The sequence below is a fragment of the Diplotaxodon limnothrissa genome, linkage group LG12 (assembly GCF_057381915.1).
Source record: "Diplotaxodon limnothrissa isolate DT_005_m linkage group LG12, D_limnothrissa_male_GT1.1, whole genome shotgun sequence".
Taxonomy (NCBI): domain Eukaryota; kingdom Metazoa; phylum Chordata; class Actinopteri; order Cichliformes; family Cichlidae; genus Diplotaxodon; species Diplotaxodon limnothrissa.
Genome location: NC_140607.1, coordinates 27,092,998 through 27,112,951, shown reverse-complemented (window position 1 = coordinate 27,112,951; position 19,954 = coordinate 27,092,998). Strand labels below are relative to the sequence as shown.

General features: G+C 41.6%; 2 protein-coding genes across 2 annotated transcripts; both read left to right on the top strand.

Annotated features, from left to right (window-relative positions):
* The first annotated feature begins 3,366 nt into the window (after positions 1-3,366).
* On the top strand, positions 3,367-9,744 carry csgalnact1b (chondroitin sulfate N-acetylgalactosaminyltransferase 1b). The gene is made up of 9 exons (XM_085368458.1): positions 3,367-3,729; positions 3,803-3,903; positions 4,007-4,185; positions 4,333-4,549; positions 5,020-5,121; positions 5,587-5,768; positions 8,621-8,715; positions 8,797-8,878; positions 9,476-9,744. Exons 1-9 carry the CDS (start codon positions 3,367-3,369, stop codon positions 9,742-9,744), a joined length of 1,590 nt encoding a protein of 529 aa, XP_085224584.1.
* A 3,345-nt stretch (positions 9,745-13,089) lies between these two features.
* On the top strand, positions 13,090-19,348 carry plpp1b (phospholipid phosphatase 1b). Its single transcript, XM_085368457.1, has 6 exons — positions 13,090-13,292; positions 15,633-15,784; positions 15,885-16,165; positions 18,196-18,253; positions 18,347-18,523; positions 18,611-19,348. The coding sequence occupies exons 1-6, from the start codon at positions 13,235-13,237 to the stop codon at positions 18,734-18,736; spliced, it is 852 nt and encodes a 283-aa protein (XP_085224583.1). The 5' UTR covers positions 13,090-13,234; the 3' UTR covers positions 18,737-19,348.
* The last annotated feature ends 606 nt before the right edge of the window (positions 19,349-19,954 follow it).

Here is a 19,954-nt window from a genome sequence, read left to right as displayed (position 1 = left end):
AAATAACAACCAATTTATGTTTCTCACCAGCTTGCAGTGACATCTAGCCATGCAGATAGTTTTTCCTGAATCTTTTTTAGACTTTGACTCTGTCTCCGAGACTCCAAGATGTTCAAAACTCAGTACAAAGCAAATTTCAGTTAATTCTAAGCAGTATGCACTGAAGCAGGCAACATATGTTTATATGGAATGATTTGCTTGATATTCCATGAGTATGCACCCATGAGACTGCTTTACGATAAAAGACAAAAACAAAAAAAAACCCCCGAAAAAGTATGAACAAAAGTGTGTTTAACAGTTTTTTTCAAGAGTTCAAAATCCAGAAAAGTGTGACTACAGCAGGTGAAGAGGTTTTTGGATCGGGTGAATTAAAAGCAGTGAATCAGACAATGTAACAAGACTAACTAAATCCCATCTATTCTGTGCCTGAGTTTAATTTTACTTACATTACAATAATGGAAATTTCAGAAACACTATTTAAAATATTGATGAAAAAAGAGAATACTTAAATATCAAATTGAAGTAACTGCACTTAGAAAGAAAATCTATGAGCAGTAAGGAGTCTGACCTCAGGAGTTGACGGCTGAATGAAAACAAGGACCATCTGTACAGTGTCTCATTAAATGTGCAAGACCCCATCCTAATGGTGGGACCGGATGGGTACCTAGCTGCTTCCCTCACAGCAGCTTGCAGGTGGCAGAGCATCGAAGTCTGAATGGCATTCTTTACTCTGTTTGCCTTCTAAGTAGTCTTAAGGGTGGAGCGGAGCCTGGGAAGAACTGAAAGGGAATTAAGGATGAAGGCAGATGGTGTGAGATCTTGTAGGGCAAGTAGAAGTATGAAAGGTAATAAAAGGGAAAAGGCAGGAAGAGAAAAAGAGAGAAGGAGGTGCTGGAAAAAGGTGGAGACTACGAGGAAAGAGGAACGGAGAGAGGACGTCCTCAGTTCAGTTGTGAAGGCACTTCAGTCCTCTTTTTTTGATAGGGCAGGGAGATGTTTTAATGTCTCCACACATTTTTAAAGTAAAGGAGACAAGCTGTTTAGGACAATGGATGCCCTATCATAACTTCCCTTCAGCAGAAGGTGAGTGCATTTCTTTCATCTTTTTCTTTGTCTTTAATTGCAGATTTATAGTGAAAACTTTGCTTTGAGGTCACATTTCAATGTTTTAGTTATAAATGTGATGATTTATTTACTGCCGGAAAGTGGATGAAAGCTTTATGTGAAACAGATGAAAGACTTTAATAGGAGCATTAAGAGAGAGAGATTAAAGGCATGACTGTAATACTGATTTTAAATGGAAGTGAGATAGTAAACTTTTTAACTTGCAATCACTTATATTAATTATACACAGTTTCTAAAGGTCAACATATTATGATCTCATACCTACATGTATGTTAACACATAGCGCCTGGATGGACGTGCAAACATAAGTGTCTTTCATAAAATCAGCTTCTACCTGAGTTATAAAGAGCCGACTGTGCTGTGAATAAACTGACTATGGCAGCGCGCGCGCACACACACACACACACACACACACACACACACACACACACACACACACACACACACACACACACACACACACAGGGTGGAGAGAAACACAGAGAAATGCTTGTTTCTGTCACTTCCCACTTTCGGGGGTTGTGGCAGTCAGGTCAGAGTATTTCTCTTTCTGTACGTTTTACAGCAACCAAACTAAATCTAACCAGCAGTCCAACAGCAATGAAACGAGGCCACGTGCTGTGGACTAGTAACAAAAACTCGCACTGAAGATAAAAGCATCAAGGTTTTCCTTCATGATTTTATCTCAGTTTCTTTTGGTGCTTTTTCTTTTTTTTTAATTTTTTTTTTTTTATCTATCGACTTGTTTTTTGTCTACTTTATCTGCTGCTGGCACAGGTTTGTCCAGAGGTACACAATCTGCGTCCTTAGATCTGTGTTTGCTTTGATGTTTTACACGTACAGATTTTCTTTATACCTCTAACCAACTCTAGGCTAGGGGTATAAAATACATCATATTTACATAAAATACATCTTATTTTATAAGACACTTCAACCTTCAACAATCCCCTTAGACGTCAAAGGTCATTAGGAGGATTGTTTTTTCCAGCATTTTCTGATGGCAACTTTGTTTGAGGATTTGTTGCTGCATGTTTCAGGCTGCCGTTGGCCTTCGTATCCAGCTGCATTAACTTTGGTGAACTTCAGCTTATCTTAAAACTAGTATTTTCCCCTTCCCTAGCATTAGTTGTACTTTATATGGTGTTACACGTCAGTCAGCATGTTGGCCTTTGAATGTTAGTTAACTCCTAGCACTGCTTCACAGAACTGTGATTGCAGCTGTAGATGAAACTTGTACATGGCCATGTTACAGTGTTGTTTGGCCTTTTTGTGGTGCTGGCCATTAAATTAAGATGATAAGATGTTTTCATGAGTTGTAGGTGCATAAAGGTAAAAGACAGGTAATTTTATCCCATGGCTAGGTGGTTGCAAGGTAATATGATGGCATCATAACATTTCATATCGTTAAGGGCCGTCAGAGGGTTAAGATGTACTTGTGTGCCAACTTTAGCTGTTCAAGTTCTGATCAAGTAGATGGGACTAGATGAGTTAATGGCCAAAGAAGCAAACACACAGACAGATTTCTGTAGGAAGATACTGGAACCTTTGTACAACCACTAATGAAGGTTCATGTACCTCTTCTTCTTTTGACTGGCCCAATCAGAGGTCATTACAGCAGGTCATCTGCCTGTATCTAACCCCGTCTATAGCATCTTCCTCTGTCACACCAGCCATCTGCACGTCCTATTTCACTACATCTATGAAACTTTTCTGTGATCTTCCTTTTTTCCTCCGACCTGGCAGCTCCGTCTTCAACATCCTTTATCCAACATATCCCCTTTTCCTCCTCTGTACATATCCAGTCCATCTCAGCCTTGCTTCTCTAACTTCGCCTCCAAAACGCTCAACCTGAGCTGATCCTCTGATATGCTCATTTGTAATCCTGTCGATCCTGATCACTCCCAGTAAAAATCCTATCATTTTCAACTTTGCCATCTCTAGGTCTACCTCCTGTTACTCTAAATAGCCTAAGTGATTGAGAACAACAACTTAAAGTGGTATATTTTTCATTGTAGTGATTTTCAGCACTTCAAGACAAACAGATTTGTTGAAAACAAATGACCATCCAAACCACATGCCAAGATGCTATCTGAGGATATGAAAGAAGGGGACATCACAAGAAAAGCGGAGGACTAAAAGCCACATGTTTTAATTTATCTTTAGGAACAATGGGTCACTTGTCTTTTCCTAGATGCATCTTTAGCCTTAAGTGTTTAGGATTTCCTTAAAAGACAATCCACCATGTTCAAACGGTGGCTGATGGCCCTGGTGGCCCGTGTTGGCCTCATTGTGCTGACCCTCTGCTGTTGCGTGCTGCTGCTGTATCTCCTGGCCTGCAAACCTGTATCTCACGGCAGCCAGCAGTCTTTGCCATGGGCTGGAAGTGCCACCAGTAAGGAGAGGTACATGGCTTTACTGCAGGAGAGGGAAGACTCTCACAGACATTATATCAACAGCCTGACAAAGCAAATAGCCCAGCTGAAGGAAGCTCTGCAGGAGAGGACGCAGCAGCTTCAGGAGTCCCTGGATAAAGCTAAAATCAAAGGGATCCTACCTCAGGGTTTGGAGAGCCTGCACAAAACCCCAACGCAGTCTGATCTGAAGGTAGGACAAGAAAATAAATACATTTTGTGTGACATTATAGCTGTAGTAGTAAATGCTACATGATGTCCTCCAGGAGTTCTTCCGCTCCCAACTGAACCAGGCAGAGGTGAACTCAGGTGTGAAGCTGCCCAGCGAATATGCACTAATTCCTTTTGACACTTTCACCCTGCAGAGGTAAGTGGGACAGCGGCGCAGTAGGAGCCCCCCAGGAGCGCTGTGTAGCACTTAAATTTTACCTTATGTTGGCTGTTAAGTGGGGTTTTGTTTTTTCATCCAGCGTGTACCAGCTGGAAACAGGGCTGACCAGGCATCCAGCGGAGAGGCCTGTGAGAAAAGACCGCAGAGATGAGCTGATAGGGACTGTGGAAACAGCTCTGCATGTCCTGAATGGACCCAAGCATCACACTGACAACATCAGGAGAAAACACACATTCTCCCCTTCAGACTTTATCCAAGGTGAAAAAGACCTCAGGTTATTCATTCATGTTGTACACACAGATTCATACACTGCATTAATTTGTTTGCAGAGAGCTAAGAAATTGTAGGAAACTAGTGGCCCAATAAAACAGAATGCATATCATGATGCTTTCTTCTCCATCGCAGGGCTGACTCGCACAGAGCGGGACAGAGGAAGCATTTACGAGCTGACGTTTAAAGGTGACAGTCCACAGGACTTCACGCAGCTTGTACTCTTCAGGCCTTTTGGCCCCGTGATGAAAGTGAAGAGCGAAATTGTGAACACGCAAAACATCATCATCAACATCATCGTACCTCTGTCCAAGAGGGTGGACACATTCAAACAATTCATCAAAAACTTCAGGTAACATTTAGAAGTAAATTAACAAACAGGCACCCAGTAAACATACTCCACATGGGGCCACAGTGGAAAGACCCCAGTACTGCTCGGAAATGTGGTGAGGAGTTGCTCCACATTTCATGCTGGCTCCAGGGCCACAGTGGGCTTGGCCATAGAAAACCTATATAAGGGCCCCAAAGGGCAAAACTGCTGTGGGGCTTGTGTTTAGACACCAACTTGGGGTCCACGTGGAATAAGTGTGGGTTTGCCCTGGCCTCACAGCCCCACAGCTACCCACAGTGGGGAGATTTTTGCTGTACATCTGATCCCAGCACAGACATCTGGAGATACATCTGGAAACCAATAAAACTCATTGCCTCTTAGTAAGGAGACAATGCACAGATTTAAAGACGGCCCTAATTTTAAAAAAGGTCATTTTCAGCTCAGTTTCATTGAAATTTTCCCACATTTGTTCATATGTCTGTTTCATTTAGAGAGGTATGCATCCAGCAGGACGGCAGGGTTCATCTCACCGTGGTCTACTTTGGTCGAGATCAGATAGACGAGGTAAAAGCTGTGCTGGACCAGACCACTAGGTATGTACAAACCATTTCATAGTTCACTCATCATCTAATTTCTAATATCTCATCTCTAATACTGATCGCTTGCAGATTAGTCCAGAGTTGTCTATAACACTTAAATTTGCAGGAGTTGGAGATTTTTGCATCAATCAGTTATAGTGAAATTGTGACGAGACTCTACAGATCTATGACTCTCATGATAATGTGCACTTGCAAGAAAAATATTAAACTCCCGTTGTCTCTTCAGTCTTAAGAAATGTGTCTGTGCTCGGGCACGAGTGTTTAACGGCTGCAGGCAAACAAAAATAAGTCCTGTGAGGCTTCTGCACCTCCAGGGATACACACATGCTGTGGCTGTGCAGGCTATTGTGGTGTTATCATCACAGCTTGTACATATATATCCGCAGGCTGCAGAAATATTAAGACTAATCAAACATCCACGAAAGTCCTCCTGTTTTCTTTTTCCGTCTTTCCCCTCAGAGAGACTCGGTTCAGGAGCTTCACGTTGATCCAGCTGAATGAGGAGTTTTCTCGCGGCCGGGGCTTAGACGTGGGTGCCAGGGCTTGGAGGCGCAGCCAGAACATTCTGCTCTTCTTCTGTGATGTTGACATTCACTTTACAGCTGATTTCTTAACTTCCTGTCGTCTCAATGCAGAACCTGGTGAGAGTCCCGACCCCCCAAGTGGTTCCTGCAATCATGAATAAAATAGCTTAATGAGAAACTACAGCTGATGGAGCAGATAAAATCAGTTCCGTGGGTGTTATTAAATATTGTGGTTGATTAGATCTCAGGCTGAAGGTGAGCGCTTTCCTTTGAGCTGGTCTGTAAAGTCATCAACATGCAATATAAACTGTTAAACATTTTCAAGGACAGAGTAGTAAGTTCTCATATAAGGTAAACCACAGGTTCTACTTACAATGGTTACACTGATTTTTATGCAAACGGGAAGACCTGTCACCCGACAGTCACCTTGAAATGCCTCGAGGCACTTATTTAGCTCCACTTAGAAAACTGCATGTATAGAATCACAAGTCAAATCTGGTAAAAGGTTTACTGACCCAATTAATATTTAAAAATGAATTTCCCCTTGAAACTTAACACTTCTTTGACTATCTTTGTGGTTTCAAAATTGCCCCACAGTTCAGTAAGGAGAGATCCCTTTGCAGAAGTAAACATGATTTACTAAGATAGAGAAATTAATTAAAGTATTTGGTGATTAGACTTAGATGACCCATCATCTAAGAATCAGGTCTCTCACATCATCTCACAGAATCCCAGCAGTGCTAGGATTTAGCACAGGTGGTGAAAATTAAGACTGAGGCTTGAATGGAGCTCTGACTGAGGTGTCTGTGAGGTGGAGATGGGGAGGAGGTGGGTTGCATGAGAGTCTGGCGGGGATGATAGCAGTGAGCAGAGATTTAAGCCACGGAGAGTAGAGGCTGATCGACTCAAAGAAGATGAACAAGAAGATGACTGGACTGGAGTAATGAGTAATGATGTCAGTATTGAGCCTGACAGTGTGGGAAAGTGGTAGTGATCTAAAGACACAGAGACACGGGGCCTAACGCCCAGGAAAGCCAGCAGATGAGTGATTACAGATCCTCCTTATTGAACTTATGCATGAGCTTCATTTTTAGTCTTACTGGGACACTTTTTGCCACTGTTAGCAAATTTCTGTTCAACTAGGTTTTTGGGTGGTCTCCAAAAAGCTTACCTGCGCCATGTGACACTTAAATAATTTGCTCTGTTGAGCAGGTAGAAAGAATATCTTGCATTTTTGGATAGAATATAGGTAGATTATTGTGGCTGAATGCAAAAAAATAAACTGCCACTGTACTGTGTCAGCCAACAACATTAAATTCTAATTTCTATCAGTATCTTTAACACCTCGTGGTGTGTGATTATTAGCTGATGGAGACTCAGTGTCACATCTGCTCTTGCTGCTATGCAACGAGCAGCACGGTCCTGGCCTCATAAATTATGGCCCAGCTCCACTGAACAGGCATCTGCCAGAGCCAGCATGCTACAGGTGTCTGCACTGTCTGTTCTGAAAAATCACATGGGCACAGCTATCAAACAAGAAGAGGCAATAAACAGGTTAAGGTAAATAGGTTTGAAATTTTAAAAAATGGTAAATGGCCTGTATTTGTATAGCGCTTTACTAGTCCCTAAGGACCCCGAAGAGCTTTACACATTCAGTCATCCACCCATTCACACACTGGTGATGGTAAGCTACAGTACATTGTAGCCACAGCCACCCTAGGGCGCACTGATAGAGGCGAGGCTACCGGACACTGGCGCCACCGGGCCCTCTGACCACCACCAGTAGGCAACGGGTGAAGTGTCTTGCCCAAGGACACAACGACCGAGAATGTCCAAGCCGGGGCTCGAACCGGCAACCTTCCGATTACAAGGCGAACTCCCAACTCTTGAGCCACGATCACCCCATATCTAAAGTTTTTTAGATAAAAAATTTTTTTGTTCATCGATTTGGCTAATAAGGACAAGATTTACAAACGTTGACCTTTGGAGATTCATAAGCTCTGCTGGCAAAATTTCATTTTTTTTATCCACCGTGTAAGTAACAGTCAGCTTATACGGGTGTTAACTTTTAGTAAATAAATGATTGATGAATAGTCATTACTGTCATTTTGGGGGGTAACAGAACTCGTGTCTGCTTTGAGAAATATGAAACTTTTTAGATTTTGTCTCAGTCTTTGTGGCATTTCTGATATTTCTGGAAGTTTGTTAGCAGTCTCTTATTATAGCACTGAAGTGTGATTCTCTGGAAATTGTGTTCTTTCATTTCTTTGTTCAGGCTTGCTGGTTATCGCTTCCCATACCAACCACACAGTTCTATTCTTTTCACTCCAATGAAACCCTCTGTTGCTGCCAGTAAAGAAAAATCCATCTCTCCCCTCACTGCCAAAGTTTTTTTTTTTACAGCAAAAAACCGAGAGTGAGAGAGACCCACCGGTCACCAAGTGTTAAAAATAGAAAATGTGCATGCTACAGCTTGAATCATTAGGTGAAATATTAAAATCATTGTTTTATTAGTGTTTTACACTTCCTGTTTTTTGTTTGTAGAAGTGTGACATGTTTGGTGATGGATGGTAAAAGGCTGCACAATCAGATTACTAAGAAATATTCTATTCTTTGTAATATTACTATTACTACTATATTACAATTATTAAAGCAGATCACATTTCGAAAAGATTGTTATATAATTAGGATTACTTAATTATCTCTTTACAGATGGTCAGTTTTAAGATTATGAGCTGCTTCAAGAAAAACCATCTTCTTGAACTTTGTTGTGGGGGTTTATTTATTTCCATACAGAGTGCAGGAAATTCATTGTTTGAGTTCAAAGTAATATTTATATGAGCTTATTTAAATTAGATTACATACTTTTGTTATACTCTATGCTATATAAAATGCACATTAAATGACTGTAAATGTTTTAAAATAACCTGTCACAGGATTCAGTGTGTCTGTTTAAACTGTTCTTGTAGGTAAGAGAGTGTACTACCCAGTGCTCTTCAGCCAGTACAACCCATCTATCATCTACAGAAATCAGACGCTCTTGCCTTCACTTCAGCAGCAGCTGGTAGGTTAATACAACACACAAACAGCTCAGTTACAGCAAATGTCATCCAGAGGTGATTTCTGGCTGCTCCTCTTCCCTCAGGTGATAAGGAAGGAGAGTGGATTCTGGCGTGACTTTGGGTTCGGCATGACATGCCAGTACAGGTCTGATTTCATCAACATAGGTAAAGACAGATATATTAATTTCATGTGAAGGAACACAATAAAGTTAAATGTTACTGCTCAACTAAACATAAGCCTTTAAAAAAAAACCTAAAGTTCAGGGTTAACAAAACCCCTCGAATTTATTCACAAGAAACCCCTGCAAAATGTTTTTCTTTTAAATATGTTAATTGTTAATTTTTATCTTTTAGTTATTTATTTAAAAGTTAGAATTGTTTCCTTTTTACTGCCAAATGACTTTGATTTGGTAGCCTCAGGCAGTGGAGCATTACAAGATAGCAAACCAGAGATTTTTACATAGTAATATAGTAAAAATGTCAAGTTCACTTTTATAGAATGTTAGAAAAACGGGTTCAATATTTTAGGTTAGATATTTCTTATACATATAATCTGCTGAGGAGCTTAACTGCTTTTCATTTATGTTAAAATAATCAAAACTGAACTTTACCTGATTAACCAGTTAATTGACCAGTCAGCTTCAGATCTGCTTTAAATTTTGGTTGATTGGGCTGTTAAAAAACGACAGTCATGGGCAGTAGAAGTCAAATTAATAGCAACTTCTTGATTTAATCCAGCCTTGGGATTTTATCTCCTGTCAGGTGGTTTTGATCGCAGCATCAAAGGTTGGGGCCTGGAGGACGTGCACCTGTACAGGAAGTACCTTCACAGTAAGCTGATGGTGATTCGCTTTCCAACTCGCAGCCTTTTCCATTTGTGGCACGAGAAGAGCTGTGCAGATGAGCTTCCTCCAGACAAGTACAAGATGTGTATGCAGACAAAAGCCATGAGCGAAGCTTCGCACAGCCAGCTGGGGGAGCTCTTCTCCAAACAAGAGATTCAGGTTCACGCTCAGAAACAGATGAAATGAGGAACTTCATGAGAGAAGTTAGTTTATATAATAAAAACATTATAATTCACTGATAAAGAGGATGTTTTGTGATGAGATTCATGTTATGTTTTGTGTTGATAAAACTGAGACATCTTATCTGCTTGTCTCCTGTGTGTTTTTTCCTTATCTAATAAGTTTCTTTCGGCGTGGTTACTGTAAGTTTCTTCAGCAAAAGACGCGATGACAAAAAGCATCTGTTTGTTGAAAGGACATAAAGAACCTGAATCACATGTTTCATTTGAGTTTTTTAAAGCAAATATATATATATTTTAAAATTATTATTATTACCAATAAAACACTTCTATAGACTCTCTCTTAAGATTTATTTTTGGGCTTTTCAGAATTATTTGACAGTTCAGCAGTGAAGCGTAGACAGGAGAGCGCTGGGGAAGACACACAGGATATGGGTGCTGGTCAGACCCAGCCCACTCTATGGCATACAGGCACCTGCTCAACCAGTGACCTAAACTGCTGCCTAGCACAAGCTGAACTGCCAGCATTAACTGTGTCTTTGTTTGAAATATTTCATTTTTCTCCTCATCTTTTTTTTTCCTCGATTTTTTGAGTTTGGCAAACAACTTTAAGGTGCTTTGCCACTTTCTTCTGATCTTTTTTCTGATCTTTCTTACTTAACCATCTTAAAAGGAAAGAAAAAAAAAAGGAAAAACAGGGTTTGTAATTAAGAGTTTTGCTAGTTAAACAGGATTAACAGATCAAAACATTTTATTTTATCCAATGTTTTGCAAAACAGGGAAACCAAAACATGAAATATATCACAAATAGTATTAAGATAAATTATAGGCAACTTAACCTGACTGAGGGAGAAAACCCCCCAAAACAAATATGAGAATCGATGAAGTCTATGAAAGAAATTCATACTGCAGACTGCTGTCATATCCAGTTATGGCCCCATTTGATTATGGTCAGATCCAAAGGCCCTGGTGCTATAACCACTGATCTCTGTGGCCTGTTCATGAAACAGATCTGCTCTCTCTCTGGTCCTCATTTGCCACACCTTATTGCCATAGCTGAACAGCATTCTATTTTGTGTGGTTGCAGGAGTATTGCTGGTCAGTGTGAACTTCACGTGATCTTAAAAGATGAACCATGGGAAAACTGTCAGACCTGTTCTGCTCTGTTTAGCTAAACTTCCCTATTTGTTGGGGGGAAAGGTTTATAAACGTTTATAAGGGTTTTCTGCAGTTTCACTTACCTTTTTCACGACGCTCTGCATTTAATCAGTAACAATGAGAAACACCCTGTTTCAGAATGACACTGAAAAACTAGTTCATCCATTTATTACTTCTTGGCTGGACTACTGTAATTCATCATTATCAGGATGTCCTAAAACTCCCCAAAAAGCCTTCAGTTAATCCAAAATGCTGCAGTAAGAGTACTGACAGGGACTAGAAAGAGAGAGCATATTTCTCCTCTCTTCATTGGCTCCCCGTTAAATCCATGTTCAAATTTAAAATCCTTCTCATCACATACCAGATCTTGATTAATCAGGCTGCATCTTATCTTAATGACCGCATCACCCAATTAGAGCACTTTGCTCTCACACTGCAGGCTTGCTTGTGGCTCCTAGAGTATTTAAAAGTAGAGCCTGAGGCAGAGCATTCCGCTTTCAGACCCCTCTCCCATATCCCGCTTCTAGTTTGGATTCAGGAGACAGAAATCGCCTCTACTTTTAAGTTTAGGCTTAAAACTGTCCTTTTTGACAAAACTTTTATTTGGGGCTGGATCGGGTGACCCTGAATCCTCCCTTAGTTATGCTGCAATAGGTCTGGGCTGCTGGGGGATTCCCATGACGCATTGAGTGTTTCATCAGGAGTCGCCTATGCTGTCTTTTTTCCCCCGCTCCTCTCGTCATTTAACAGAACAGGTCTATTTTAACTTTGCAAAGTTCCTATTTAAGAAGCAATTTTGGTTCTGGGTCCTCCCCAACTCCTGAAAGTGAGTAAGGGAAATGAAGAGGCAAAAACTATCCCTAAAGCTCCCTGCAGTTTTCCAGGAAAACCCCAAAACACTAAACAAGGCAAACAGTACAACACTGTATGTTCGAGGAAGAAGTATTTCCCATGTTTTGATCCAACAGGAAATGTGCTTTGGTTCTCTTTCAAATGCTTGCTACACATACTCAACCCGAGGAAGCTCCCTGAAGCAGCAGGGTCACCTGCTGGTTCATGAAACCATAATCTGATCAGTTTTACTCTTCTTGGAACCACAATTTAAGAAATGAACATCATGCTGTAGTAAAGAATACTTAAAACTAAGGACCGAAACGATAAATTCACCAGGGAAATGATTTACTGAGATCGCAAATCAAGGGAGAAGTAGGGTGATTCAACTCACAGACCCTTAAACGCACAGAGGAGGAATACTTGGATAAACCCTGCTGCATCAGATCAATATGTTTGACCGATTAGGCCCACGGAAGCTCTCTCCTATTAATAGCAGTGGCGTTGAAACCTCATTACAGCTCCTGAGGGAGGAGCAGCTCTGTATCGGCCCATGACTGGCGCAGAGAGCACAGGCACGCCATAGGTCTAAGATTCCTATTACCGCTTCCACGTTGAGTGCTGCCTTCAGGCATCCTTCGGAAATTCAACAAAATGTTTCCAAGGGCAAAAAGAGATTCTAAACTCCTCATGGTGTTTTCTTAACTTAACAGGACTTTAGTCTGTTTGCGCCTGTCTGTATATTTTTACTTATTTTGATATCCTGTTAATTAAGTAAATAGCCTGTCACCAGTTGGAACTGTACAGATTTGCATTAAACAACCCTAAAACCGGTTAAACAAACTTTCATCTCTATTGGTTTTTGTTGCGATTTAAGTCTCAAGCCCCTCAAAAAACTCCTAAAAACAGGAGGGGAGGAACATTATTACAAACATTATTTATGTGCTGATTAATTATCCACTTAAATTGTCGTTAAAATAGCCGAATTCGATTATTATGTATCGGTAGGCCTGAATGGCGGATCAAGCGAAATTGCATATTTTCCCAGCTGTCAGTGAAGGCATCTTTAATCACAACTGGAGAGAGGCGCGTGTGTCACAGCGTCACCGGTAATATTTCATCGGGGGCTGGAGGGTATTATGAGCAGAAGAAATCCCTCTGAGTTATGATGGTTTGTGAGCAGCTCAAAGGGTGAGAGGTTCGTCACGTGTGTGGTGGTGTTTTTAGATTAGATTTAGCCTTTAGTTAAGTGTCTTCTTCTTCTTCTTCCTTTTTTAAAAACTCCCAGAGTATATTTTACCTCCCCGGTAGATTTAGAAGCTCTTTGGCAGTTCCAGGATAATGACCCTGGTGTGTTTTAATTTTCTGGACTGAGTAGCGAGACATGTGCAGCAGATAGACTGCATCTCGTCACTCCAAAAAGTAGCCGACGGCCGATCAGCAGCCGAGACAGTCGGGACTGTCCATTTATTCTAAAGGCAGAAACCCCCAGAGCAAGAAGGAGCAACATGTTTGAATCCACGGGAATCCCTCTCATCGCGCTGGATATCGCGTGTCTTATCCTGGGTATGTAAATCAAATTCTGTCCCAACCTGAAGACATCTTTTAAACTGTTTATTCATCGGCTACCAATATCTAACAAAAAAGTTGTTTCGTAGTATTTGTTTTTACATCAAACTGAATTTAAAGGAGTGATCTGTCAGAGAGACGTTAGATAAAGTTGATGTCAAAGCAAATCTATTCAAATGGTATGGATATATATTATGTAAATGCTCATGGGAAGGCTTGAGGTTTAGGTAACCTGGCAGGAAGATGGAAAAAGGGCGATAACGTCCCACCCTGTTTGTGTTTCCCGAGCAAAGCCGTATTTTTAGCCCACTGTTTGAAATGTAATCATAGCACAGAGCCTGGTGCACGTCTGCGAAAGGGATCCGACAGTGTTGAGGTAATCATGCAATAAAAGACAATGACTGGAGTTTTAGTGATAGCTGTAAAAGCCTTGAACCTTGTATCTGGGACACTCACTTCAGTTTGATAGTTGCCGTGTTTGATAAGGACAGATACAGGCAGACACTCAAGCCCTTCCCTGTGATTACAAGGCACTCCCGCTTCACTGCTTAGTCAGGGTCTTGTGGTTGACTGTGCAATGCTGAGTCGTACATCTCATTGCTTGTTTTGTTTTGGAGCTGGCACCAGTCAGACTGGAAAAACTGAGTCTCTGATTTTTACCCTGTTTTTAATTCTTAAACAGAACTTATAATTGAAAGAAATGTTGAAATCCATTTATTTACGTGAAATGAGTTTAATACCTGCATTTAAGGTGTACTGCTGTAAAAGTATCCATGCAAAACAGTAACAATACTGGATGCATCATTGTATAAGCAGCATTTGAATGCTGTGTTAAAAGTAGGACTGAACAACTCTGTGCACTGATTACAGATTTTTAATTTTTTTTTTTTTTTTTTACAGTTATCAAACAAACAGATGTACAGTGTTCATCTCTGAAATAACATATAGCGTATTATGGTCATACTTCGATAAGGTGCATGTGTATATATAGTCTTATATATCTAGACTACATGCAGGCCTGTGAAAAACTAACTACACCCTTGCTGCTTCCTAGGAATTAAGATGGTAAGTAGCGGCCTTGTGCTGCTAGTGAAATGCACTTGATTAATTGCTCATCAGCAAGTGTGAGCTTTAAGTGTTTATCTTTAAAAGCAGAAGTTTTGTCATTCTGCTGCTCTGGAGCAATCAGCTGTATGTAGACACATTGCTCAAGTCTTGGAGTGAAGTGGAGCTTCTGACAAATTCACCTTTATGTCAAACTGTGAAAATTCTCCCAAAATCCAAGAGCTTAGACTCTTAGACTCTCCAGGTCCAATTTAGCATGTTAAGCTCTAAAGTTCACGATGGTGGGGATGCCAGTTTAGCTGACTGGTTGAGCAGGGGACCATATGGCCAGGGGACCATATAAATCCCTGACAAAGATTAAGATGTTTGTACTAACTAACTAAAATGAAAACAAAACAGTACACTTTTAAACTGTACTGTACTTTTGAACAGATTTCAACCTGATGTCAACAAAGAAGACAGAAAATGAACAAACTAGTTAATGAACTGGTTCCTTATTTTATTGTTTGATCTGCGTAATTAAAATTTCTGCATGATTATACCTCATATGTCCTGAACAGTAAGTTCAAGTTTATTCAGGATTTCAGAACGATTTACTTTGTGCTTCAGTGACTCTATATTTGGTCATTTAGCCTAAAAGCATTAATACCAATGATTCCTCAGTCTTCATGTTTGGAAATATACCTGTTATTGCAATACTGTTTTCAGTTTAGCCAAGAGACGGTGCAGTTTTGTAATGTCTAAAGAAGCCACAGGGGAAGGGAAGGGCATAAGTCAGAGCACGTTTCATATCGTTAGCTTCATAGCATAATTGCCTAAGTCATTTGACTAAGTCAATGACTTAGGCAATTATGCTATGAAGCTAACGATATGTTATGGTGTTCTCTGTACAGATTAACATGATGGGTTCAGTGTTTAACGCTAAACATGTGACTTACGTGCCAATAAAAATTGTCTTCCTGCTGTATATTCACAGATTTGCCTGGTTACTTTTTGAAAAAATGTTTTTGCAGTAATTCAAGGCCTCAGGCAGTTAATTATGAAATAGTATGCCCCTTTTGGGAGGAGTACAAAGGGAAATCTCACAATGAAGAAGTGTTGAAAGTGTCTCTTCGAGAAGAAAGATTTTCTGTGTGATCCAGACAGATCATGTTTCCTGTGTCTGAATCATCACACTTTTTAAAGCATTGTATAGCAGCAGCATTGCAAATATTATTGACATAAGATGAGCTGAAACCTGAAATTGTTCCATTTGCTCCATTTTATTTTTAGTTGGGCTTCCATTTTTTATCCTTACCCCGAAACACAGCCCTTTCAAACGGGGTTTCTTCTGTAACGATGAGTCCATCAGGTACCCGCTCAAAGAGGACACCATATCCTACCAGCTGCTGGGAGGAGTCATGATCCCCTTCACACTGATTGTAGTAAGTCAGGAGTATTCTTCTACAACCAAAGCCTCTTATTTTGCCTTTGGTCAACATGTGTGACTATTTTTTTCCCCCCACTTTGGATCTTTTTCCTCAGATCGTATGTGGAGAGTGCCTTTCTGTTTACCTGTCACGCGTCAGGAACCAGTCTTTGGGGACCAAGTATATTTCATGTCTTTACAAAGCTGTGGGGAGCTACGTGTTTGGAGCTGCTGCCAGCCAGTCTCTGACGGACATAGCCAAATACTCCATTGGTCGTTTGAGGCCAAACTTCCTGGCTGTATGCAACCCAGTGTGGGATCGTATCAACTGCAAAGCTGGTGGATACATCGTGAACTTCACCTGCAGCAGGGATGAATTTCTGGTGGATGAAGCCAGGTAAAGATCCTGAGCACAAACCAAATGAAACCTATTTGATTTAATGTGGTGTGATTGTTGCAGTGCATTTGCCCTATAATTTTTTGTACTGTTTAGCATTTGCTGTTTACAAGTGAGATATGAAATACACCCACATTAATAATAATTACTGTGTACAACAGCCTCTCCGTGAATCGCTACCGAGGGGTTTGTGTGTCCCAGGGATCCCAGGGGCTATGTTGTCTGGGGGCTTTTGCCCCCTGGTAGGGTCTCCCATGGCAAATTGGTCCTGGGTGAGGGACCAGACAAAGAGCGATTCAGACGACCCTTATGAGAAAAACATCGAGGGAACAGTTTACCCTGCCCAGGTAAACCCTGCCCAGGAGCGGAGGCCCTGGCGGACTGAAAGGCCCGGGGAGGGTGCCCGAGGGCGAGCGTCTGGTGGCCGGAGACTTTCAGATTAAAAACAGGCAATAAGTGGGCTAAAACCAGATTGAGAGTGTGGCCACACTGTTGCGTGGGTGCAGACACACATCGAACTAAATTAAAAGAATCGGTAAGATTCAAAAAGTCTTTAACCATAGGCTTATCTGGACAGCACACATGAATATTAAAATCCCCAACAATAAGAAAGGAGTCATATATAGGGGGATCACACTCCTCAGCCTCCCCGGGAAAGTCTATGCCAGGGTGCTGGAAAGGACAGTTCGTCCGCTAGTTGAACCTCAGATACAGGAGGAACAATGCAGTTTTCGTCCTGGTCGCGGAACACTGGACCAGCTCTTTATCCTCTCAAGGGTACTTGAGGGTGCATGGGAGTTTGCCCAACCAGTCTACATGTATTTTGTGGACTTGGAGAAGGCATTCGACCGTGTCCCTCGGGGTGTCCTGTGGGAGGTGCTGCGGGAGTATGGGGTGTCTGGCCCATTGCTACGGGCCATTCGATCCCTGTACAACCGTTGCAAGAGCTTGGTTCACATTGCCGGCAATAAGTCGGACTCGTTCCCGGTGGGTGATGGGCTCCGCCAGGGCTGCCCTTTGTCACCGATTCTGTTCATAATTTTTATGGACAGGATTTCTAGGCGCAGCCAAGTAGTGGAGGGCTTTCACTTCGGTGGCCTCAGAATCTCATCTCTGCTCTTTGCGGATGATGTGGTTCTGTTGGCTTCATCGGGTGAGGGCCTCCAGCTCGCACTGGAACGGTTTGCAGCCAAGTCTGAAGCAGCGGGAATGAGGATCAGCACCTCCAAATCTGAGGCCATGGTTCTCAGCCGGAAAAGGGTGGAGTGCCCACTCCGGGTCGGGGATGAGTTCCTGCCCCAAGTGGAGGAGTTCAAGTATCTCGGGGTCTTGTTTGCGAGTGATGGGAGAAGGGAGCTGGAGATCGACAGACTGATTGGTGCTGCGGCCGCAGTAATGCAGACGCTGCACCGGTCCGTCATGGTGAAGAGGGAGCTGAGTGTAAAAGCAAAGTTCTCAATTTACCGGTCGATCTATGTCCATACCCTCACCTATGGCCACGAGCTGTATGTTGTGACCGAAAGAACGAGATCGCGGATACAAGCGGCGGAAATGAGCTTCCTCCGAAGGATGGCTGGCCTCTCCCTTAGAGATGGGGTGAGAAGCTCAGCCATCCGGGAGGGGCTCAGAGTAGAGCCGCTGCTCCTCCACATCGAAAGGAGCCAGCTGAGGTGGTTCGGGCATCTGACAAGGATGCCTCCTGTGTGAGGTGTTCCGGGCATGTCCCACCGGGAGGAGGCCCTGGGACAGACCCAGGACACGCTGGAGAGATTATCTCTCGGCTGGCCTTGGTGTTCCCCCGGATAAGATGGAGGAGGTGCCTGGGGAGAGGGAGGTCTGGGCTTCTCTGCTTAGGCTGCTGCCCCCGCGACCCGGCCCCGGATAAAGCGGAAGAAGATGGATGGATGGTGTACAACAGGACAGTTTTAGACACTGATTATGACAGAAGGACTTAAACATAAAAGGCTGATTTTTTTTTTTTTTTTTCTTTTTCTTCTTCTAAATTTCAATTTCTCGTTTATTTATTGTAGACTGTCCTTCTACTCTGGTCATTCATCCTTCTCTATGTACTGCATGCTGTTCCTTGTTGTAAGTATATATTGTCTTTAATACAAACTGATTTGTTGCTTTGTTAAAGAGGAGATACTAAAATCTTTGGTATTTGCTCTCTTGCTACTGTAGCTATACATTCAAGCCCGGCTGAGGTCACAATGGGCGAGGCTTTTGCGTCCCACCATTCAGTTTTTCCTGATTGCTACTGCAGTGTATGTGGGTCTATCTCGGGTGTCCGATTACAAACATCACTGGAGTGATGTGCTCGCTGGCCTTCTGCAGGGCGGTATAGTGGCTGTTCTAACAGTAAGTTTCATGTTATTATTCTTTTTTTAAATACAGTTCTAGTACAGTTACAATACTAGAGTACTAACTTTCTCACGTTTCCTGCAGGTTTTCTGTGTCGCAAACTTCTTTTCACAACCAGTGGAGCCAGTGGTGACACAGGAGGAAGAAGCCTCACATGCCAGTTTACAGGACAACCCTTCCAATGGGAACCACTATGGCAGCACTGAGTGAACATGAGGCCCAACAGACAATACAGTGTGGGGACCTCTATCCTTTAAATCCATGGAACTGAAGAATTTATTTTAAATTGTTGTCCGTTTTTTGTGTGCATGTCTTGAACACGTTTTGCCACCATGCAGTAGCCATTGCAACAGCCTGCAGGCTTTAGCTGCTACCTAGTGTAGCCATGAAACTTTGGTCACAGGAAGAAAATGCACTACAGAGGATGAGACTTGCATCGCAAAAGAAGCATGACTTCCTGGCGAGTTTTAGTTAAATCCAACATAATGCTGTTTATTATGCAGCCGTAAAACAAAACACAGCATGTTGAGTTTAAGTTATTTTTATGTTTTAATTTACAGTGTGAGCTTCTGGAAATGTGGTTACTCTTGCGTATTGGTTTAATGCATCATGAATGAATGGAATTCCTTTTGCCCAGAATATAAAGAGTGTCTGTGTGTGCACTGCAAGCAGGCGTTTAGCGGCCTGAAACCTGTGAATAAGAAAACCAAGACTGCCCTTAAAATAGAGTGAACTGAGAAATCTTGTGCTCATCTTATGTTTATTTTTGCCTTAGAGTTTTGCTGCTACCTGCTGTTAAGTAATTTCCCCGATATAATTTAATCTATGTAAAATACAGTTTATTGACTTTTTTTGGTTTCTTTTATAGATTGTATAAATTGCTATGTTTCTGTCCACATTTAAGCTTTTAAAAGTACCGTTTCCAATACTGGGAAGAAATGAGACAAATAATAAAGAAAATGTCATTTTGCTACTTTGAATCAAAGAAAATAAGCTAATCCTTTTATGCCTTATCTATTCAAAAATACAGAGTAGATATAATGCAAGTAACTAGTGACTTGGGAATTTATTTATTTATTTTACAAAACTAGACTAATTTGCTGCTGCAGAGTAGCTAATTTAATGTCGTGGGAAAATAAAAGGACTGAAAAAGAGGGAAGGAATAGAGTGATGATGATTTGGAAAATTTGAATCTGCACTAAAACCTAAAAGTTATTAATACAAAACACTGGCTTGGCTTGTCATTTAGTTTAGGTGACCTTTTAAACCGCAAGTATGCAAATGTAGAGGATTTTATCAAAGGATACTTGTTTTCCAAGTGATGTTATGGATATGTGGATATATATAGGGTAAGCACCAGTAAGCATGCTAACAGGCAGACTATCACTACACATTTGTCACCCGTGGTTGCAAATGACTGAGGTAAGA

Excerpts from the sequence above, each read along its gene's own strand:
- plpp1b (XM_085368457.1), top strand. The coding sequence starts at position 13,235 with ATGTTTGAATCCACGGGAATCCCTCTCATCGCGCTGGATATCGCGTGT. Across the intron at positions 13,293-15,632 it reads TATCGCGTGTCTTATCCTGG|TTGGGCTTCCATTTTTTATC; the intron begins GTATGTAAATCA and ends TTTTATTTTTAG. Across the intron at positions 18,524-18,610 it reads GTATAGTGGCTGTTCTAACA|GTTTTCTGTGTCGCAAACTT; the intron begins GTAAGTTTCATG and ends CGTTTCCTGCAG.
- csgalnact1b (XM_085368458.1), top strand. The coding sequence starts at position 3,367 with ATGTTCAAACGGTGGCTGATGGCCCTGGTGGCCCGTGTTGGCCTCATT. Across the intron at positions 3,730-3,802 it reads CAACGCAGTCTGATCTGAAG|GAGTTCTTCCGCTCCCAACT; the intron begins GTAGGACAAGAA and ends GATGTCCTCCAG. Across the intron at positions 5,122-5,586 it reads GTGCTGGACCAGACCACTAG|AGAGACTCGGTTCAGGAGCT; the intron begins GTATGTACAAAC and ends CTTTCCCCTCAG.